We start from the raw sequence: 24,307 nt of genomic DNA, 5'->3' as shown, positions 1-24,307 counted from the left end.
TGCTCAGCGCGCCGCGCTCCGAGCTGCGATTACACGGCACAAGCCACCAGACCATTTCTGAGCTGATGGCTCTGTGGATACGAGACCGTCATGTGCTCTTTCTCTGGTTATCACAAGAGCTGGACATCAGCCATTTTCCGGCAGATTTCACTTTTAACAAGAGATTTTGTCATGGAAAGCCGCGCGGAGGCTTTGCGCGTCACGACCGATTCGCTTTGGAAGCGAGACAAAGGAACACCTCCATTTCGGCGTGTCAGAGGACAAGTTTGGACATGTCTATCTCGGCTTTCAATGCTTACCAGTCCAGTAAGTATCAGTGAAATTGTGGAGAGCTGGACATGTCCAAACTTGTCCTCTGACATGCCGAAATGGAGGTGTTCCTTTGTCTCGCTTCCAAAGCGAATCGGTCGTGACGCGCAAAGCCTCCGCGCGGCTTTCCATGACAAAATCTCTTGTTAAAAGTGAAATCTGCCGGAAAATGGCTGATGTCCAGCTCTTGTGATAACCAGAGAAAGAGCACACCACGGTCTCATATCCACAGAGCCATCAGCTCAGAAATGGTCCGGTGGCTTGTGCCGTGTTGTCGCAGCTCTGAGCGCGGCGCGCTGAGCGTCCTTAAAGGGGTCCATAAAGCTGTACTAACAGACCGTATTCTCTGTGAAGCCCGTACAATTTTCACCGAAAGCCAGATAAATTTTTCGAATAGTTTCCAGGTGCCAGTCTCTAACAGCTTCTGAAAAAATTCTGATGGAAAAAAACCCCAAATCATTCCGCCATTTCCAGAAAATGAAAATACGACGACAGGGCGGGACCACTCCTTCCACAAGGCGTGCTCACAGGCGAATGACGTCACCGACAGGCGTGGAAAAACCCACGCATGCGCACAAGGGTTCAAGCTTGCCTGACGTGAAAACATATGAATCAAATCCATATAGTTTAAAAAATAAATAAAAAGGCAAGATACTTTATGGACAGACCTCGTACATAGGCATATAAAAACTGCATAACCATAAAAACAAAGACTGACAGAAACTAGTTTTGGTAGATTCAGTGATTAGTATTTCTATCAAAGCAAAAAAAAAGAAAAGAAAGTGAAGTATCTCAAAGAATTTGAGATACTTCTGAAACCCAGCTGCAGTGCCTGTGCACCACACACCCAGACATTATGTCTGTACTCTCTCCCCTGAGGAGTGATAGAAGGCCAACAGCAGCTTCGTGTCCAGGTTGTTCTTCCTGAGGACATGCAGGAAGTATAGCCGCTGCTGAGCCTTCTTAACCAGAGCCCTGATGTTGGAGGTATAGGTGTGGTCTGCGGAGATGTGTGTGCCCAGAAACCTGAAGGTGGCGACAGTTTCCACCTGTTCTCCATTTATGAGGAGGGGGAGAGGGTGGACCTGTCTGTTCTTCCTGAAGTCTATGATGAGTTCTTTTGTCTATGATGAGTTCTTTTGTCTTATGAACATTCAGGGTTAGGTAGTTCTCTGAGCACCAGAGCAACAGTTTCTCCACCTCAGCCCTTGACTCCACCTCAACTGCAAGTCAATGTAACACCGAATTAGCTTGTGAACCTACCCACTCTTAAACGTGGAGATGATCATAACAGGGCCGAATGACTCTTCTTTGGCAATGTACATGTGGTCTTGTACATCCGTGAACACAGTGGGTTCAAAGAAAAACCCTAGAAACAGTCAAAAACAAAATATGTCATCCACCTAAATACGTTATTCAGGTTAGTGCCAGAGCTGACTCCAATAGAATGTTACCAATAGCAGTTTTTGAGTGGTCTCCCAGCTTTCCTTGAGGTTTAGTATAGTTCCGGTATCAACAAAACAACTGCACATCATAACAATGGCTACCAGTGACAAAGAAGCACAAGATCTGGCCAAGATATTAGAAATGGCATGAAAAGGATCTACTGATATAACGACAGATGAATGGAATCATGAACTGACAGATGGATGCTGCTCATTTGAATGTCCCCTAAAACTTAGTTGGGCAGGGGGAAAAATGACAGTGACCTAATCATAATGAGTAGTAACCTCTTTGTACATGAACAAAATCACACCATATTGTTCCCCAGTGACTTTGTCCAGGATTACATGCTGTCATTTTATTCTTCTGTTGTCAGGACTCTGCAATTGAAATAAAGAATGTGCAGGTGTCCATGCACTCCACCCTGCCTGCAGTCTCTTCCTAACCTCTCTACCACATTCTCCATTAGTTTGGATAGTCGACCCCAAGTATTTAAACTCATCTGCTTTCACCATCTCTACTCCATGTAACTGCACAATTCCACTGGGCTCCCTCTCATTCACACACATACTCTGTATTGCTCCTACTGATTTTCATTCCCTTTCTCTCCAGAGGATATTATAACCTCTCCGGGCTAGACTCAACGTGCTCTCTACTTTCAATACAGATCACAGTGTCATCTGCGAGCATCATAGTTCATGGAGACTCCTGTCTGATCTCATCAGTCAATCTGTCCATCACGGCTGCATAACCTCCACCTTGAATGAATCTGTCATTCCTACTGCGCATCTCACCTCTGTCGTACTGTCCGTGTACATGTCGTGCACCCTCATATACCTCTCTGCCACTCCAGACTTCCTTATCTAATACCACAACTTGTCTTGGCACCCTGCCATAAGCATTCTGTAAGTCCACAAACGCACAATGCAGCTCCTTCTGGCATTCTCCATACTTCTCCATGAACACTCGTAGAGCAAACATTGCATCAGTAGTGCTCTTTCTCATCATGAAATCATATTGCTGCTCACAGATCTTCACCTGTTTTCTGTTTCCTCTCACTTTCCAAGATTTTATTAAACAATCTGGTTAGAAACTCCACTGTCATCTCTCCTAGAAATTTCTATGCCTCCACTAGAATGTCATTTGGACTGACTGCCTTTTTGCTCAGGTCTGCTGCTACAAGTCTGAAATTACAGCTTCTGTGCACGCTCACTTTTGTTCACTCACAAGATGACCTCCCACTTGAATATGCTTTTGAAATAACAGTGAGATGACACTGTCTTGTTTCATGTTATGCACATAACTGGGCCATGACTAATTAAGGGGATAAATGCAAGTTTTTTTAGTTGGAAAAGTCCCAAATAGATCATAAGTTTCCACCAAGTGGTCTGGGTTGGAACAGCACACTATTTGTGCATTTCCACATCCAGATTTAGGAACAAGTGCCAAAATAACTGACCCGCACCATACCACTTTTTCGGCACCCTTCAGCTGGTGTTCCAAAACAATGGAACAGTAACAAAAGGGAGGAGCTAACCCATTGTTGTCCATTGATTGGCTCAGCAGCTAAAGCAAAAGCTGCAGTCCTCATGCAACCATTCATACAGTTCAGACTGTTTCAAATATTAAAGTCATTCCCACACTGAGTGAATATAAAGTCTTAAACTTAACTGTTATGTCATTTCAGTCAGATTCATCATCACAGCCTGATGCAAACTTATCCACATAAAGTGTCCTTATTTTGGAAAATGACATCTGAAAATATGATTGTTCCTTGTCGTGGCTGAAGAAACGCGGCATTCATGAAGACGTCCCGTGGTGTTTTGTCTGCTGCAGGTGCGGTTCTCAACCTGAACCAAAGGATGCCGCGACTTTGACCTAAAACAACAAAAATTAACTTATTTTTAACATTGAACAAGTCACAGCTCCTCATTCATTCACGTTGTTTACCACAGACATCAGTCACCTCTTCAGCATTCTGCACACGATGAAAATAAATCCCATGATCCACCAAGACAAAAATTAAACAAAATTTTTTAAAAAGTGAAATGACACTGTGTGGACTGTGTGTGAAGGGGGTGAGGCCGTGCAAAAGTGTACGCGCTCTCGATGAATGACATGCATGTCATTGCCAACCAAACAAAAGGGTACTGGTGGCGGTGGAAACGCAAGCCAAGCCAGACTTTACTATTCTAACCCGTACTATACCGTGACATTCCGGACCATCCTGAAACGGGGCTTTAGTGTCAACCCCTGAATCATGAAGCCACTACAACACTGTCCATAATCACCCAACACTATTATTTTGGCTGACCTGAAGGGAAAAATGAGTGTAACTACATGTTTTTTGTCCTGATTATAAAATCCACAACAACACAGAAGTACTCAGACATTTTATGTTGTTTCATTGGACAGAGCAAATGAAAAAGCCCCTGTCAGAAGGCTAATGGCTGTAAACACTGAGTGGATAATATCTTACTTTTAACTTTCAACCATGTCAGACTCCCTGCAGTAGCTCACTTGATACTAACACTGCCTTACCTGGACGCTCTACCTGTTTGCCACCACAAACCAGTTTGGCACCCTCCTGGACTCCAGTCTGACAATACTCCACCAGTTTGTCCAGGTGTGCTTTGTGGTTTTGAGGGCCATGGTCTGTGGAGCGATCCAGTGGGTCACCAATCTTCATCTTCTTAACCTCCTCCACCTGGGGAAGACATCCAGACACTCAATACAACCACAAAAGTAGAAGAGCATGTGCTCATTTAGCAGCTTCTCTGCATTGTGTTGTAATTTGACTCCTCCTACTCGCTCCACTCAGGATGCAAACTCACAATCTTCAGTATGGGCAGCTGAAGATTGACCAGTCAGCCAAAACTTGGGCTCTGGGCTGAGTGGCCAGGGTATCCTTTGGATGTCGGGGGAGTGAAACCTATTGACTACTATATGCACAGCGACTCCTGCTGGCCTCCATCACACTCAAAAACCCAGTATATTACATGGGTAAAACCAGAATCCCATTGTTGATATCTCACACCCAACTGTGTAAGTTTTTTGGTGAGAAAAATTAGATACCCAATGGGGGCTGAAAACCAATGTAATGTGAGGTAATATAGGACATTGTGAGCAATTGGGAAAGTTTTAAACATATATTAATAAATTGTGAGGTTGGGACATATTGTGATCTAAAAAAAAAGAATAATTGGATGTAATTTGTGCAGATAGGGAGTAATATCAAGCAAAGGTCAGGGCGAGGTGGATGGATTTTGGCCAGAGTCTGGGGTGGCATACTGGAAGAAGTTGGAGTATCAGGTCTGAAACATGTCTTGCTCCACTTTCACATACTGGAGGGGTACCAGATTTAATTTCATTTATATAGCACAAATTCACAGCAATGCTGCCTCAAGGTGCTTCACACAAGATAGGTCAAACCTTACCAAACTCTAGAGCAAGCACGCAGGTGACGGTGGTAAGGAAAAACTCCCTCTGGTGATATTGAGGAAGAAACATGAAGCAATCCACACTTAAAGACCCACTGTTTAGGTCATACTATAAAGAAAATATTTTTAACAACACAGAGGAACATCAAATTTTAGAGAGTTAAGTCCATGCAGAGGTCCAGGACAGCACCAGTTGGTTGGAAAGGGGTGGGTCTTCAGACTCTCTCATGCATCCTTTATTTAATTTTACATATGGCTTTGTTTTTATTTTGTTAGTACATCTTGAAATAAATCATTTTTAATTTAATATGGATTTGACTGCTCAGTTATTCTGATGCCAGGCTACAGTTTAGAGTGCATCTAGAAAGTATTCACAGTGCTTTACTTTTTCCACATTTTGTTATGTTACAGCCTTATTCCAAAATGGAATAAATTCATTTTTTCCCTCAAAATTCTAGACACAATACCCCATAATGACAACATGAACATTTTTTTCTTTGTTTTTTTTTTTTTTACTTTTTACACATTTATTAAAAATAATAAAGTAAGAAATCACATGTACATAAGTATGAACTTCTTTTGCTCAGTACTTTGTTGATGCACCTTTGGCAGGAATTACAGCCTCAGGTCTTCTTGAATATGATGCTACAAGCTTGGTGCACCAATCTTTGGGAACACCTCTCAAGATCCATCAGGTTGGAGGAGGAGCATCGGTGCACAGATATTTTCAGATCTGTCCACAGATGTTCAGTTGGAGTCAGTTCTGGGCTCTGGCTGGGCCACTCAAGGACATTCACAGAGTTGTCCTGAAGCCACTCCTTTGATACAACCCCTGGCAAAAATTATGGAATCACCGGCCTCGGAGGATGTTCATTCAGTTGTTTAATTTTTGAGGAAAAAAAGCAGATCACAGACATGACACAAAACTAAAGTCATTTCAAATGGCAACTTTCTGCTTTAAGAAACACTATAAGAAATCAGGAAAAAATAATTGTGGCAGTCAGTAACGGTTACTTTTTCAGACCAAGCAGAGGGAAAAAAATATGGAATCACTTAATTCTGAGGAAAAAATTATGGAATCATGAAAAACAAAAGAACGCTCCAACACATCACTAGTATTTTGTTGCACCACCTCTGGCTTTTATAACAGCTTGCAGTCTCTGAGGCATGGACTTAATGAGTGACAAACAGTACTCTTCATCAATCTGGCTCCAACTTTCTCTGACTGCTGTTGCCAGATCAGCTTTGCAGGTTGGAGCCTTGTCATGGACCATTTTCTTCAACTTCCACCAAAGATTTTCAATTGGATTAAGATCCGGACTATTTGCAGGCCATGACATTGACCCTATGTGTCTTTTTGCAAGGAATGTTTTCACAGTTTTTGCTCTATGGCAAGATGCATTATCATCTTGAAAAATGATTTCATCATCCCCAAACATCCTTTCAATTGATGGGATAAGAAAAGTGTCCAAAATATCAACGTGAACTTGTGCATTTATTGATGATGTAATGACAGCCATCTCCCCAGTGCCTTTACCTGACATGCAGCCCCATATCATCAGTGACTGTGGAAATTTACATGTTCTCTTCAGGCAGTCATCTTTATAAATCTCATTGGAACGGCACCAAACAAAAGTTCCAGCATCATCACCTTGCCCAATGCAGATTCGAGATTCATCACTGAATATGACTTTCATCCAGTCATCCACAGTCCACGATTGCTTTTCCTTAGCCCATTGTAACCTTGTTTTTTTCTGTTTAGGTGTTAATGATGGCTTTCGTTTAGCTTTTCTGTATGTAAATCCCATTTCCTTTAGGCGGTTTCTTACAGTTCGGTCACAGACGTTGACTCCAGTTTCCTCCCATTCGTTCCTCATTTGTTTTGTTGTGCATTTTCGATTTTTGAGACATACTGCTTTAAGTTTTCTGTCTTGATGCTTTGATGTCTTCCTTGGTCTACCAGTATGTTTGCCTTTAACAACCTTCCCATGTTGTTTGTATTTGGTCCAGAGTTTAGACACAGCTGACTGTGAACAACCAACATCTTTTGCAACATTACGTAATGATTTACCCTCTTTTAAGAGTTTGATAATCCTCTCCTTTGTTTCAATTGACATCTCTCGTGTTGGAGCCATGATTCATGTCAGTCCACTTGGTGCAACAGCTCTCCAAGGTGTGATCATTCCTTTTTAGATGCAGACTAACGAGCAGATCTGATTTGATGCAGGTGTTAGTTTTGGGGATGAAAATTTACAGGGTGATTCCATAATTTTTTCCTCAGAATTGAGTGAGTCCATATTTTTTCCCTCTGCTTGGTTTAAAAAAAGTAACCGTTACTGACCGCCACAATTTTTTTTCCTGATTTCTTATAGTGTTTCTTAAAGCCAGAAAGTTGCCATTTGAAATGACTTTAGTTTTGTGTCATGTCTGTGATCTGCTTTTTTTTCCTACAAAATTAAACAACTGAATGAACATCCTCCGAGGCCGGTGATTCCATAATTATTGCCAGGGGTTGTATATTGGCTGTGTGCCCAGAGCATGGGTTAAAGTTCTCCGTCACCACGACGGATTTCCGTCATTTGGAAAATTTAACCACACATACGCGTGCGCACATGGTGTCATGCGTGTTTTGGGGCCGAAATATGATACGCTCGCTGTCAAAGCAACATCCCATCCTGCGCTAATCAAAGCAGCAGCAATGTCAGCGTGGACTGCGGAGGACGGGACTGTGTGAATTTTCCTTCCTCTCCGCTCTGTTTACTGCTTGCCATGAGCCATGATCCTTCTCCTCCCTGTCTTTGTGGGAACACTGGCAGACCTTCCCCAAGTAGAGCGGGGTGTGACTTTGCTTTGAACCAATGAAGCAATGATCTGACTCTGCTTCGATGGTTTGTCGCTTTATCTTAATTTTGCCCACCTAAATCCCTAAAGAGCATATGTCTGTGAGTAATATTTACCTTTTTTATATATTAAACCGACCTGTTATGGTATTCTAAAACAGTTGATAGATATATTTTATAACTTAAAAACAGGACCGATGCTAATGCGTTAGCATGTCTATGCGTTTTCAGTGTTAAAGTTAGCATTAAGATGTTCGCATCTCAGCACAGTTTGTGTGCACGTTTTCTGTATAATAAATAATGGCTTAGCGTTTGTTGTCGTAAAAGTCAAATGTATTATGAATTGTGATTTATTTATTTTTATTTATATAATAATAATAGCAGTAGTAATAATAATAATAATAATCAGAAGAATTAGAATCGCCGTTATTGTCATTGTAATTTGCATTACAACGAGATTTGAGTGCAACTCCAAAAATGTGCTTTCCGTGGTGCGAGTAATTTTTAGCAAAATAAAAGATAGTGAAATTTAAAAGTAAATTATTCAGAGTATATGTACAACTAATATAAACATAAGGTAAAATAAAATGAAATCTGGACTAAGTAATGTAAAACGAGAATTATATACAACTGTTTTATTTAAGTTTAATGACAATTTGTTTTGGTCAAACCACATTTAACCTCTGTTTTTACACAAGAAAAAAAAATGCAGTAAACTGCACATTTGTGTCTTTTTTCATGAAAATAACTTATTAAAGATCACATATTACACTTTAGTCAGGCCTTTAAAATACTTTTGTGGACTCTTGCTGTAATATGTTGTCAGTGGTTGAGATAGTTTCTGTAGGCATCTAAAAATGCTCATAATTGGATGAAACCTGATGGAAATCTCTCTGTAGTTGTGTCGGTGATGTATGTATGTGCAAAATAAAACAAAACATTACTCCAGGTATGTTTTTGACAAGAATATAACATCATAACTTTATTACAAACTCAAACGATGTTGCGTGATAAAGGCCTTTTAATAATAACTTACTTCAAGAAATAATGGCAAAACTCAAAGTAAAAAAAAAAAACATGAATAAAACAAAACAAAAATGATTAATCGATTACTAAAATAATCGTTAGTTGCAGCCCAAGTTTGTTTTACGAGTGAGAGCATTTTACAGATTAAATATGAATAAGCCAGTTTTGAGATTCTCAGTGCGCATGCATTTTCAAAACTGGTGACAGTGTTACTTTGTGCACAGCAGAAAAATGTTGCACAAATTTCTCCGCACGTCTGTCTCAATGTGCTGAAAAAGTGCTGATGTCCACATCTTCTGCAATTTCTGTGGTAGTCAGACGATGTCCCGGATCAACACAGCGCTCAGTTTGGAAATGAATGGCACATTCCACTGTAACAGGAGTTTTTGTCATGGAAAGAGGAGCAGAGAAATTTGCGCGTCGGGACGGAGCCGCATGGTGCAAAGCAACGCCGTGATGAAGCCTCACAGGACATGTTCTGGCATGTCCAGCTCATCCACAATTTCTCGGATAGTCACACAACTGAAAAGCCACCGAAAGCCGTCTGAAAGCCATCTCAAAGCCGTCCTGTGAGACCAACACGGAGGTGCTTTTGTCCCGGGCCGTGAGCGGCTCCGTGGCGCATCCCTCCGCTTCTCTTTCCATGACAAAAACTCCTGGAACAGTGGAATGTGCCGAAAAAGTGCTGATGTCCACGTCTTCTGCCATTTCTGTGGAAGTCAGACGACGTCCCGGATCAACAAAGCCTTCACTTTGGAAATGATCTGGTGGTTTCAGCGGGGTTTCAGCCTGTCGATCGGCGCTCGGAGTGCGCCGTGCTCTCAGCCGCTGTGGGCGGTCTTTAAACCGGCTGGAGCACTCCTTAATCTGGGTAATCCCCATAAAATCGTCCCTGAAAGCCATCTGAATTTTCCGAATGGTGTCCACCTGGAGGTGTCTCACAGTTTCTGGAAAAATTTGATGCAGCAAAGCTCCAAATCATTCAGACATTTTATTCGCAATAAAAATCCGACGAGAGGGGTGGACCACTGCTCACAGGCAAATGACGCAACCGACAGGCGTGAAAAAACTCACGCATGCGCACGAAGGTTCAAGCTTGGCTGATGCAATCACACGTGATTCAAATCCATATGGTTTTTGCAAAAAATAAAAAGGTCGGATAGTTTTCTAACAAACCTCGTGTGTGTGTATATGTGTGTGTGTATATATATATATATATATATATATATATATATATATATATATATGTGTATGTGTGTGTGTTGTTGTCCATTCGGCTGCTCCCGGTTTTGTTTGGGGTCACCACAGCTGATACAGCCAGATCCGCATTGGTAATTGGCACAAGTTTTACGCCGGATGCTCTTCCTGACGCAACTCCAGTTTCATCTGGAGAAACACACACAGCCGCTGGTTTTCCAAAGAGGTCTCCCATCCAAGTACTAACCAGATCCCACCCTCCTTAGCTATATACAGTGAGGAAAATAAGTATTTGAACACCCTCCGATTTTGCAAGTTCTCCCACTTAGAAAGCATGGAGGGGTCTGAAATTTTCATCTTAGGTGCATGTCCACTGTGAGAGACATAATCTAAAAAAAAAAAAAAAATCCGGAAATCACAATGTATGATTTTTTAAATAATTTATTTGCATGTTACTACTGTAAATAAGTATTTCAACACCTGCCAATCAGCAAAAATTCTGGCCCTCAAAGATCTGTTAGTCCGCCTCTAAAAAGTCCACCTCCACTCCACTTATTATTCCAAATTAGAAGCACCTATTTGAGGTCGTTAGCTGCATAAAGACACCTGTCCACCCCACACAATCAGTAAGACCCCAACTACTAACACCAGAGACAAAATTGTAGACCTCCACAAGGCTGGACAGGGCTATGGGGCAATTGCCAAGCAGCTTGGTGAAAAAAGATCAAGTGTTGGAGCAATTACTAGAAAATGGAAGAAGCTAAACATGACTGTCAGTCTCCCTTGGACTGGGGCTCCATGCAAGATCCCACCTCATGGTGTATTAGTGATCCTAAGAAAGGTGAGGAACCAGCCCAGAACTGCATGGGAGGAGCTGGTCAATGACCTGAAGAGAGCTGGCACCACTGTTTCCAAGGTTACTGTGGGTAATACAATAAGACGTCATGGGTTAAAATCATGCATGGCACGGAAGGTTCCCCTGCTTAAATCAGCACACGTCCAGGCCCGTCTTAAGTTTGCCCATGACCATATGGATGAACCAGAGGAGTCATGGGAGAAAGTTATGTGGTCAGATGAGACCAAAATAGAACTTTTTGGTCTTAATTCCACTCGCCATGTTTGGAGGAAGAAGAATGCTGAGTACCATCCCAAAAACACTGTCCCTACTGTGAAGCATGGGGGTGGAAGCATTATGCTTTGGGGGTGTTTTTCTGCACATGGGACAGGACGACTGCACTGTATTAAGGAGAGGATGATCGGGGCCATGTATTGTGAGATTTTGGTGAACAACCTCCTTCCCTCAGTTAGAGCATTGAAGATGGGTCGTGGATGGGTCTTCCAACATGACAATGACCGGAAGCACACAGCCAGGATAACTAAGGAGTGGCTCCGTAAGAAGCATACGAGGTCTATTAGAAAAGTATCCGACCTTATTATTTTTTTCAAAAACCATATGGATTTGAATCACGTGTGACTGCATCAGACAAGCTTGAACCCTCGTGCGCATGCGTGAGTTTTTCCACGCCTGTCGGTTGCGTCATTCGCCTGTGAGTAGGCTTTGAGTGAGGAGTGGTCCACCCCCTCGGCGGATTTTCATTGTCAGGAAATGGCGGAATGATTTGGGCTTTTTTTCATCAGAATTTTTTCAGAAACTGTTAGAGACTGGCAGCTGGAAACCATTCGAAAAATTTATCTGGCTTTCGGTGAAAATTTTACGGGCTTCACAGAGAATAAGGACTGTTACTACTGCATTAAGTACGGCTTTAAGGACGCTCGGCGCGCCGCGCACCGTGCCATCATCGAGAGCCACAAACCACCGGATCATTTCTAAACGGATGGCTCTGTGGATCCGAGACCATCGTGTGCACTTTCTCTGGTTATCACAAGAGCTGGACATCAACCATTTTCCGACAGATTTCACTTTTAACAAGAGATTTTGTCATGGAAAGCCGAGCGGAGGCTTCGCGCGTCACGACCGATTTGCTGATGAAGCGAGACAAAGGAACACCTCTGTTTTGGTCTCACAGGACGGCTTTGAGATGGCGTTCAGACAGCTGTCGGTGGTTTTTCCATCGAGTGATTATCCAAGAAATTGTGGATGTGCCTGGACATGCCAGAACATGTCCCGTGAGGCTTCATCACGGCGTTGCTGTGCGCCATGCAACACCGCCGCGACGCGCGAAGCCTTTGCTCCTCTTTCCATGACAAAAACTCCTGTAACAGTGGAATGTGCCGTTCATTTCCAAACTGGACGCTGTGTTTTATCCGGGACGTCGTCTGACTAGCACAGGAATTGTGAAAAGACGTGGACATCAGCACTTTTTCGGCACATTGAGACAGACGTGCGGAAGAATTCCGCTCTAGCGATGTCACTTGTCTGAAACACCCGAGTACTCACAAGTATTTTGTTTTTGGACGTCTACGTAGTGGTTTGTTGCGAATGCCATATACTTTGAAACCGGTCATGGATGTGCACAAATTAATCCCGGGGATCATCGGATGGTCACTAACAGCCTAAATCTAAATTGTTATGATTTTTGTGCAACATGTCCTTTAACATTTTCCGTGTGAGTTCCATGTTCTAGGTGAGGAATATAAATTGCATTTTCGATACAATGTTAGGATCTAACATTGTGATGTGAAATTTGGAATGATGTGACAGGTGGACAAGCCTCTGCCAAAGTTTGAATCTTCCAGTGAAACTGTCACACTCTGGCCATGGTAGTCTAAGTGGTTAACATTTTGAATTACTTACTGATGGAAAAGTTTTAACTATGGGGGCAATGTGAAAGCTGCAACATAAAGATGCAAAGCCCTATTGCTTCAGCATGTAAGAGATGATGTGCAGGATATTTTGTACAAACTGCAACACGGGGCACGTTGATGATGACTGGGTGAGTAATGATTTTGTATACAAAGCATTTTATTAAATCACAGAAAAATGCTGAAACTTGCAGCAATTTGTAACCAGATTATGTCAGGTTCCAAGAGACTGTGGTTTTCCGGCAGACAAGGTCGGGTCATGGTGTTTCTGCTGTGTTTCCGCATGTTGCCACATTACAGCACTACCTTGGGACATGGATGGCAACTTCCCAGGTTGACAACCTCTCCATCCCACCCCTAGAAAGTAATCATCAAACAGCTGGGGGGCTGGAGCCAATCTGAGCAGTTACTGGATGAGGGCGGGTTACGTATCAGAGATTTGAATTTTAAAACATACTGCCATGTGGCTCATTGCTGATCAAATGTAAACTCCATCCATCATTAGTGATTGTATCCAAAGAGATAAACTCACCACTTTGTTCACAAACTGCTCATGAACGGTGTCCTCTACAAACAGCCTGCCTGCTGCGATGCAGTTCTCCCCCTTGTTAAAAAACACAGAGCTCATTCCCTGGAACAGACACACACACAAACAATATCAGTCGTGATCTCTATTGAACTTAAATAGGTGGAAACTAAAGAAACGAAAATGACGTTGCACTCTGACAACTCACCATGCGCACAGCCTTGTCCATGTCACAATCAGCGAAGATGATCAGTGGCGATTTTCCTCCGAGCTCCAGAGAAACTTTCTTCACATTACTGACTGCACAGCTTTAGATGGATGCATGCACTTGTTAGAGTGAGAGGTCGTGTTCAAGGTCCCTTCACACATAACATGATTGAAGCCAACTGGCGCACAAAGGAGGAATTGCATGCCACTCGTGAAAAATCAGAGCCAACCTCAAACACCTCGTACAGCTGTCGCTACAACCATTCCTGCTGATCGAAAATGTGGGCGTGTCTGCAAACAATAACAGCTGTTGAGATCTGTTGACCTGCAAGTCACAGCTAGAGAACATGTACCGTGTTATCACGGACATGCCGTTACAACTGTCCACAGGGAGGCATGTGCGTGCTGTCCTCATGTGGAAATACATAAAAACATATATCACCTTTGCAACGTGCTGGAGTGACCGTGTCAGAGCGCACATCGGCAGGCTGTGCCAGTTGAAAAGGACCATCTGATGATGTCTACAGTCAACTGGTGATCTGAACGTCACGTCACCCACATGAGCTATGGTCCACATGATTGCCGGCACACATTCGGCAGTCTGATACTGAGGAGACTTTTAAGTCACGTTTAAAGACTCATTTGTTTTCCCTGTTTTATCATTAGTGTTATGATGTGTTTTTATTCTTGTATTCTTTTATGGTCATCTTTTTATTGTGTTTTAAATTTTTTATTCAGTTTTTGTTGTTGTTGTTTTATGTTGTGTGAAGCGCCTTGAGACGAGTTAGTCGTGAATTGGCGCTATATAAATTAATAAATTTGAATTTGATTTGATGATGCAGTGTTCTTGGCGTGCCACTCGCTGGACACATGCGCAGAGCTGGCTGGACACGCCAGGCCAACAGATGTAGACATAAGAGTGCACTGCTTCATTCATGTCATTTCTTGACTGTATGTCTATGACCATGAGTCATATACAGAGGAACAGAGGGATCATACTTGTATTGCCCGCTCGATAAGAGGGATTAAATATTAGAAATTGCGGTGTTTTTTTTTTTTTTTTGATGTGTGGGTTTCGTTTTTTCCCACAGCAGCGGCGCAATGTGGTGCCACACATTCCAGGCGCTCACACTGTGTTCATGCCGTGGTATCATGCACGCCTGTCTGACCGTGTGTCCCTCCCGACAGCAGGTGGAATGTTTCGTGGTTCCTCATTTTGTTTTATGTTTGAGGATTTTCAGTCAGTTTCTGCTTCTTTCGCCCAATTTTGTGTTATGTGTAAAGGGCCCCTCATTTTTGTGCACCACACTGGGGTTTTGTAAGAGTGTTTGACCTCTCACCTCTTCATAATGTGTTTGCCGATCTCGGTGGAACCCGTGAAGCCGAGCTTCCGAACGTCAGGATGGTCAGAGAGACGCTGACCCACGAGAGCACCTATGAGAAAAACACCAGCCTCAGTTTAATGTCAGGGTTTTGATTCATAAACTGTTAACTGTCAAAATTAAGTTTTGATAGTTATCAAGTTAAGATCAACAGGGTGAGACAAGGGTACAGTTTGACAGTTTTCCCTCCACTCATTACTAATGTGTGTATGCATGTGTTCTTACCTGATCCAGGGAGTATGTTCACTACACCCTTGGGGATTCCTGCTCTTGCTGCCAACTCTGCAAACTTCAGAGCCGTCAGCGGCGTCACCTGAGAACAAACATTATAAGTGAATAGATATTAGTGATGGTATTAGTGATTTCACACCAGCAGAGAGGATGCCAACCTGAGCAGGTTTGAGGACGACTGTGTTTCCTGCAGCCAGGCAGGCTGCTGTCTTCCAGGCCAGCATCATCAGAGGGTAATTCCAGGGAATCACAATGGCACACACTCTGAGAGGAAAGAGAGGTTCGTTTATCACAAAACTGTAATGAATTTATTCAGAGTGGAGCAAAATATTGATGATTCAACTTTGACAATGTCAGTAATCCACAGACACTGTATTTGTCTCAGGTCAGATTAATGTGTAATTCCTTTATTAATTCCTGTGATATAATTCACACAACTTCATGGCGGAGTGTTGCAAAGAAAATGTTTCTTTACAAGAAAATGTGAAATTTAAATTACAATTTGCCAGAATACACACATGTGAGACTCGAGTCTAGATTGGATTTGTTTTGTTGTATAAAAATCTTTCACTCAAAAATGGAGAGAATTCCATTGGAAAAAATTAATTAGATTTTTTATTACCCCATCTATTAAAAGTAAACAGTTGTCAAATCATCAGAACTACTGGAGACAATGTGGTGTTGTTAACACTAACCACTCTCATATTCTGGGACTGCATCAAAATAAAACCTTACTGGACATCTATCCATCTCATTTTGTGTAAAATTTTGAAATACTCTGTCCCAAAATGTTTTGTTTCTTTATACTTGGGATCGCTTATGGATGTTAGGAAAGAAGACCAGTATTTAGTAAAAATATTATTGACTGCTGCAAGGAAAGCTATCACAAGAAAATGGCTCAACCCTGAACCACCAGACCAAAACCATTGGATGGGTATTGTTAAGGAAATATTTACAATGGAAAGAACGACTTTCATTTTAAGATTGAAACAGAATTTGATAAAAAAAAAAAAAAAAAATGGGATAAATGGATGACATACAAATTATCAACAAATGAAAAATGAATCAAACATATTCAAACATAATTGGTTGCAGTCACAATTTTTTAATTTTTTTTTAGTTTTATGTTACTGTGTTCTTTTTTCCTCTTTGTTTGATGCTTTTTGTGGGCAAAATGTTTTACTGTAAGTGTTAAAACATTGCATCTGTGTTTAAATGTGAAAAACAATAAAGATTTAAGTGGAAAAAAAAATCTTTCACTCCACCATGTGACTGGTGGTGCAGCAGATAAAAGCTGCACTGTATGTATAAACATGGCAGTAATTCCACAATGGTTATGTTAAAGTTGTGATCACTGAACTGCACTTAGCAACTGCACTAAACTGTAACTCATCTCTTACCCCATTGGTTCCTTCTTGGTGAAGGTGAGGTTGCGGTTAGGTCTGGCCTGGTTGATGGGGATGGTGCTGCCCTGTGAAAAGACAACATTATACAAATGTCTAACTTTATGTGTCTTCTGTGTAGACATGCACATTAGGGTTATGACAAATCTAAAATGTATTAGCCTGGGGTTGTAAATGATGAACTTTTATCTAAAACTCACAAAAAATGACTTTAGTTTTGCCAGGTCTTGAAAAAACCTCCCGCACCTAAGACAGTTTCATATTTCACATTGAAACACCTAGCGGCTCAAACACTCTTTATTATAACATGTCAGTTTTACATAGAATACACATGAGGAATACATGAAAATGAGTACATATTGCATGTTTAGTGTTTTAATAGTGTTTCAGATATGTGTATTAGTGTTGATAAATTTGCAGCGAAGATATTTGTCAGTTTTGCAAGTAGAATGAACCTCCTCCATCAACTTTACAGCTCTCTCAGCTACTATGTTGGAGCGAGGCACTGATGGTTCCTTTTTCCAGTGAGTAGAGAAGCATTTCACAGCTTTGGGACACTGAAGTTTGGATATTGCTGACAGCAGTTCTTCATAGTCTGTCTCTGAATAGTGTTGGTTAGAAAACCAGACACCATGTAGTTGCAATGAAATCACAAGTTACCCTTAGCTGTTCTCGCCAATTTGGAAGAAGGAATGATGCAATAAGTGTCATTTTTCAAGTCATTTTTCAAGTACACAGCTTGGTACTCCTTATTGTCAATTTTCTTACCATCAAAATGCAAACAAAATTTCTCTTCAGAGATCAGTTCCACGAGGCGGTTCTTAACTTGTTCTGCATCTCTGATTGTTCGCCACCAGACTCCAGACTGTTATGGTGTTGGGACACTAACTCCATCTTCAGCCAGACTTTGAAGCACCTGTGATGCTTTTCTGGTTGACAAAGAGTGTTTAGACACGAGTTTGGCAGCAGATTTTGTTGAGTGGCGTGTTGCCCTCTTTATGGGAGAGTCTTCAGGAACTGCCTCAGGGTCACACTCAGCACTGCTGCTTCCTTCCTCGCTATCACTGGATTCAGAGATCACCATCTGGCTTGTTGATGGTTCTGATGTGCATCTGGCCCTTTTTGATGGATGGATTGTTGACATAGGAGCTACTTTCACAGTTGTATATCCCACCCTGCCTCCGGATTCAATTTGTCTTTTGTACAGTTCTTTGTCCTCACTACAAAGCCAATTTCCATTTGTGTTTGTAATATCAAACAGATTAGCAAGATTTACTTCAAATTCTGCATTTGGTCGCTTTCTGTGTTTTTTAAAAGATGTGATCAGTTTGTCAACCTTTGCAGACACTTGTTGTTTGGAAAGAACAGGGAAATTCAGCTTCTCCCAAAGCTTCAACAATTCCTCAGATACTTTTCTCAGCCTGTCATGTCATCCTTTCAGATCCTCAAAAAGTCCCAAGAATCTTCCAATGATATCTCTATTGGAAGGCATTTTACATAATGTGTCACTCATATCCTGTTTTAGCTCTGGTATACTAGGATGACGTTTTGTGCTGGATTTCAAATTTTTGGCCTATATTCCCGCAGCTCCTTCCACTGCTAGTTTAGACATTTTACTTTGCGAGGACATATTTCCAAAAAGAAGCACTAAACAGCAGATCTTCTACAGCAAAACTGCAAAGAACACAAAAGTTGTATGAATGATGCTTGTTGGAAGGTCTAGACTCTAAAGCAGCCTGACTGCAATGGATGGCAAATACAGTCCTTTTAAAATTCAAAATAATAGCAATTACCTTACAAACAGTCTTTGGCCATCTAGGTAAAAACGAATGTCTACTGGAACAATTCTAGAAGTTCCAAACTTTTCCATGGGTCCACAGACTTCTTGAAATTTGTTAGTAATTTGATTACAATAAGATGTCCACTGCAGAACCAATACTTCTCAGACAGTTTTGTAGTGTCAATGGAGCCCCAATATTATAAAATTGGTAGTTTTTTGACTACCCACACAAAAGGTAAGGTGCTAGATGTGGGAGGTTTTTTTCATGATCCAATAAAATTAACTTTTAAAAAGTGATTTATGGGTAAAAGTTCATCAAATGCAACATCAGGAAAATGAAAGTTTTGAAAAAATTGTGTAGTCATAACCGCAATGCACATAGTAGATGGTCTCCCCAGTGAGCCCAGTCTGCTTGAGATAATAATATGAGGATTATGAATACAAAAAAAAGTCAGGGGATAGATACATGAACATGGGGGCGGAGTTAGCCTATTGTTAGGGGTGCTCAAATACCCCTAAAAATATTTTAAGCACCCCTATATATATATATATATATATATATATATATATATATATATATATATATATATATATATATATATATATATATATTTTTTTTTTTTAAACAACCTATTTCAAACATTATGCCAAAATATGTATTACAAGAACACAGTAATTTGATCATCTCCCCTTCTTGGGCAAATGGTTCAATCCACGAAGCGCGCCGACATTCATCTCTCTCTCTCTCTCTCTCTCCGTCCGCAACTGCATCTGCTCTGGCATGTGTTTGTCTCGTGTGGTGCGGGTGGCGCTAATTTAGCAGAGGTGCTGTCCTGTGAGCACTGGTGGTAACCTCACCCAGCCGTGCTGTCAAGTGATTGCCAGGCGACTGTCACATTTGCGAGGTATTTATTCACAGTTTGTCTCTGAATGTGAAGAGCAAGTGCAATTTTCTGAAAAGTGCTTATTTTACTCACCTGGCTACCTATCGCTAAACACAGTATATTGCTCTACAAATTAGTGCGCGCTGTGCGTGGTCAAATGTAAGAATGATTCTGTGTTGTCCTTTTTTTTCCAACTAAGTCCTCTTGTCAGCTACTAAATGGTGCTCGCCCTTCGATCTGTGTAGCTTCCATGAACAAATCACTCTCCTACATCAAATACCATGTACACAGATCTGACCTTAAATGCTTAGTTAAGGTCCTTAACTAAGCATTTCAGAATTAAGACAGTAAACTTTACCACAAAGTTTAATGCACAGCATGATAATAAGTGAATAATTAAAATTCCTGCTAAAAAGGCATAAATCATAAAACTCATTTTGTATTTTTATTTGTTGGCAGTAAGTGGCAAGCCTGCAGTGCAGTGATGGATATCAGAGCATTTTTTTCAAAAGCAAAAAAGCTTCAGGTGAGGATGGGGCACTCTATAGACCTTATGTGATAGTAGATATGGACATTGAGAATAGCAAAGGATGGAAAGTGAAGCTAAGGGTAAATTGAATATGTGTATCAGACTGTGGAGGTGTCTTACTTGTGTTATTTGTTATAGGTGTCTTACTTGTGTTGTTTGTTATATAAACTGCACCAGAATGCAGGAATTTATGGGCCGTTATCCATTGCTAATATGAGTGCGTTTTGTTTTTTTTGTTTTTATCATTCTGACAACGAATGCAGCTTTTACAAGCAATGTTTTCACTATGAAATCATGGGAAATTGTATTTCTGGACATCTAGATTTTAAAAATTTTAAAAAAGTGCTAAGCACCCCTAAAACTAGAAGTCTAAAATTGCCTCTGCATGAACATTTCTCAGTCACTGAATATGTATTGGGCTTGATTCACATCAATCATTAAGGAATACAAACAATACAGTACATCTGCCTGGAGAATGATGTTCTCAAAAACATTAACGAAGACTAGTGATGGAAGCCACCAAAACACCTAGACAAATCTGATGGATTTACAGGGTTCTGTGATTGTGGATACTGTGTACAGTGCAACTTTTGTCCATTGCATGACCACTTATACAGCTGCATTGTAGAATGGCATTGAGAAGAATTTTCTGAACATGAAGACATGAAATTTGAGTTAAAGTTTGCCAGAAAGCACATGGGAGACTCAAATCTAGATGTGCTATGATTTCTTTCTCTTTTTTTTTTTTATCCTTTTCTGCTCCACTCCACCATGAAGCCGTGACTGGTGCTGCAATATTAAAAAGTTGCACTGCACACAGTTTCTCAAATCACAACCAGAAAAGACTAACTCCTTCAGAGATGTCTTGGTGGCTCTCCTCACTAGTCTCCTTCTTGCTGTAATTTCTCAGTGGTTAATGCATTTTTTTTGTTAAACCTCTCAAATTAAGCTGAAAGTCTTAACTACAAGGACATCACTATTCAGAGGCAGAATTGTGTCATTGTCCAAATAGTGGTGCTCTGTACTTTTGCACATCACATTTAGTTTTAATCTTGACCTTTTAATGTGGCCATGATTTGGGTTACTGAGATATGCGATTTTGATAAAAAGGTGTAGTATAACACAACTCCTCCAAGGCAGCAAATTCCCAAAATGGTGCTTGTGCCAAACGATGGAGGAAGATCTGTCATCTGACCTGTTTGTTTTTACTTGACTCATGAAATTGTCTTGATTCACAATACTGAAATAGTTGGATATTTCTAAAAGAAAAAAAAAGTTGAGATATGAACAGCAAATTAAAATTATAATCATAATCATCACCGATGGGAAGAGAACATTTTGGAATATTTTGAGAATGACAAACATCTTGGTGAACATTTTGGGAATAAATTTCTATCCTATCAGTTTAGTGACGGAGCATTGGGACTCCTCTGGACCTCTGCTTCTTGCCTCAGTGAAGACAAATATCTAAAAACTGATATGAATAAATAAAAATACATCACCAGCATACATCATTTTCATGGAAGAGTGGAAGAGAGGATTTTTATTTAAAGAATGTAACATGTCAGCTACAGTTTGCCTATTGCTATTACATCTGCCAATGACGAAATAAAATCATCTGCATTTATTTATTTGTCTGTATTTTAGCAGGATTACGTCAAAACTACTGCACAGAGTTTGATGAAATTTTCACCACAGAAGACCATGGAAGGCGCTATAAAAAGTTTGGAGTGGATTGGGATCAGGATCCCGATTCTGGATCATTTCTTAAATTTTCACCATTTCAAGGCTCATCTCAAATCTATTTGATGGATCTTGACAAAATTTAAATCACATGTGCCTATTGTACAAAGGAAGACCCTGTTGGGAGTGATACGGATCAATATGCCGGTTCAGCAGCAGAGAGATAAGACATTACAATGTAAAACCAAGATCAGGAAGACACTATTTTGTTTCAGCTTGTGAATTAAATATCAGCTTGCAACATCTTGATCAGTCAGACCATCATGTATCTTTTATTTTGAGTCCTCGTCAGTCCTTGGTGGATGTCAGAAATCTCTGATTGCTCTTGTAATCTATATTCTTGGAACAGACTCTTCCATTCCACTCCACCATGAAGCTGTATAACTGGTGATGCAACAGACAACAGTTGCACAGTTTCTCCAATCACTTGTCTAAAGAAAACTGGTTGCAGAAGTGATGACTTAACTGTATTGTACCCAGCTGTGCCCATTATGTATGTATTGTATTCCCTTATTTTCTTTTTGATATTTTTATTTCTTTTATATAATGTTGTAAAGGCTTGTTTTCCAAAGAAACACACAAAATCCTACAAACAAAGCAACTGTGGTATGAGAAACACAACACGAATAGTTGGATCTCTCAGACACATGGTGCACTAGATTGGAGACGTGTCAAACCCTGGTATAGTTACAAATTAATGCTACTGTGCCCAGTTAATAACTGCAAGTGGTTCCACAAATAGATTTCTTTTTTTATGGACTGGAACTGGATTTGTGCTTGTACTCAAAATCAGAACTGAGTTAGAAATAACGGAATCTTTTCATCCTACCAGCTCATTGCTATTATATCATGCTATGATTTATTAATTAAATTTGATAAAGGTTTATTGTTGTGAGTGACACTGCGAGCCTTTAACAGGAGCTGTCATACTTGGATCTTGTCACACCAGCCAGCAAAGTAGCGGAAAGTCTGGATGGACATGCCAACATGAGTCTTGAGGGCCAGAGTGTAAACAGCACCCGAGTCAATGGCTTCAATGGTGGCCAGCTCCTCCTGGTGCTCCTCCATCAGGTCAGCCAGCCTGTGATGGGAACCAGATGAGACACAGTCACTTACAATATGTCTGAGTTCAAAATGAATTTAAACTCATTTTAAATATTTCTGTTCCTGTTTTTCATGGTTGAAAAGTCTTTGTTGATCTTTGTTATTGGTAGTGTGGCCTAAGTTGGCCATATCAGAGTCTGACTCTATTACAAGGTTGCCCTTAAAGGTACAGAGCATGGTTTGGAAACATTAAATAAACAAAAAAACCAACCATCTAATCAATAAAGAAGATGAACTGACTTGTAAATGAGTCTGCCTCGGTCTCTTGGATTCATTTTGCCCCATTCTCCCTCTTCAAAGGCCTCCTTAGCAGCAGCCACTGCCTTGTCCACGTCACTTATCTGGGCCAGAGATACGTCACAAATGGCCTGCAGGATGGAAAGGTGCCAGATATACAAATACAGGTCAGGGTCAGGTCTGAGAACATGCTGGTATCGTGTGTACTGCATCCTGCATGGCAACCACCCAGGCAGACAGCCAGTCTGTATTGTGCTCATTGGGGCATACCCCAGATATGGGACAAAGGTACATGAATTTTAATAGATGTCCCAAGTCAAGATGGGCAAGTGGAGTTTGGACGTCAAGTGCTAAGATCTGAAAGTGGCTTAGTTAGATAGATGGATATATAGATGAGCCCATCCCTCCACATTGATAACATAACTCAAAAACAATAAATGCTATTGTCTTGTATCTCACAAAACAAGAGTATATAATGACAAACTTGTTCAAATCTTTTGAGCTTTGATGAGTCAGCACTTTTCTAAAAAGCAACTGTTTTGTCTATGTTATATGGTAGACATGTTTGCCACCTACTGTATGGTTAATCAGTGCTGGATTGATGATGGGTTCAAACAGACTCACAAACACAGCTTGGGACTCCAGCGAGGGCGGACGCATATCCTCCTCTCTGCTCCAACCTTCAAAGTCACTACTTCACCAGACTATGAATTCTTCAAACTATATTGGATTAACCATGGAATTGATCAGCTGGTCTCTCAATGCTATTGAAACCATTTTTTCTACAAGAAGATCAGGGCCAGGGGACGCTGCATGTCCAGATGGAACCTACACTGCGAGCTACGTTCTCGATGCCTGGGAGACGTGGCAAGTTGCGCCATTCTCTGTGGAGGACATCGAGGATTTATTTATATTTGGTTTCATGGTAGGAGGGCTGATACTTTTTGGCTTATGTGCTGCCCTGACCTACTGGAAAATTGGCAACACGGCTGCCACCAGAACCACGACCCCTCACCTGTCCGTCATCATTAATGAGTTGGGCAAGACGAGGCATTCTCAGACTACGCTAACCCTTGAACTTAGACGCAAGTTGGATGATACTCTCAGAGCATATGCGCACCTTGCAGAAGAAGATTTCAGAGACTGGGGAATATTCTTAGTTTGGGATCTGGTTTGTTCATGTGAAACTTTAAAAAGTGTTTTTCACTGCTCAACCACAAACACGGCAGGCTTATCAGCCTCTGAAGGACAAAATGCCCGATG

The 24,307-nt window shown here is 41.0% G+C and overlaps 1 protein-coding gene across 1 annotated transcript in view; it reads right to left on the bottom strand.

Annotated features, from left to right (window-relative positions):
• aldh1l1 (aldehyde dehydrogenase 1 family, member L1) overlaps window positions 1–24,307 on the bottom strand; it is a 140,321-nt gene that overhangs the window by 7,052 nt on the left and 108,962 nt on the right. The window contains exons 12-21 of the mRNA XM_034167344.1: window positions 23,048–23,175; window positions 22,634–22,784; window positions 16,765–16,835; window positions 15,523–15,628; window positions 15,359–15,446; window positions 15,092–15,185; window positions 13,753–13,852; window positions 13,551–13,649; window positions 4,294–4,459; window positions 1,573–1,678 (exon numbers count right to left, since the gene is read on the bottom strand). Coding sequence (XP_034023235.1) covers window positions 1,573–1,678; window positions 4,294–4,459; window positions 13,551–13,649; window positions 13,753–13,852; window positions 15,092–15,185; window positions 15,359–15,446; window positions 15,523–15,628; window positions 16,765–16,835; window positions 22,634–22,784; window positions 23,048–23,175 — 1,109 coding nt within the window. The remainder of the gene's footprint in view (window positions 1–1,572; window positions 1,679–4,293; window positions 4,460–13,550; window positions 13,650–13,752; window positions 13,853–15,091; window positions 15,186–15,358; window positions 15,447–15,522; window positions 15,629–16,764; window positions 16,836–22,633; window positions 22,785–23,047; window positions 23,176–24,307) is intronic.

Source organism: Thalassophryne amazonica, chromosome 3 (assembly GCF_902500255.1).
Source record: "Thalassophryne amazonica chromosome 3, fThaAma1.1, whole genome shotgun sequence".
NCBI classification, from domain to species: Eukaryota; Metazoa; Chordata; class Actinopteri; order Batrachoidiformes; family Batrachoididae; genus Thalassophryne; species Thalassophryne amazonica.
The sequence above is the reverse complement of the archived record's forward strand: the minus strand, read 5'-3'. Positions and strand labels throughout refer to the sequence as shown.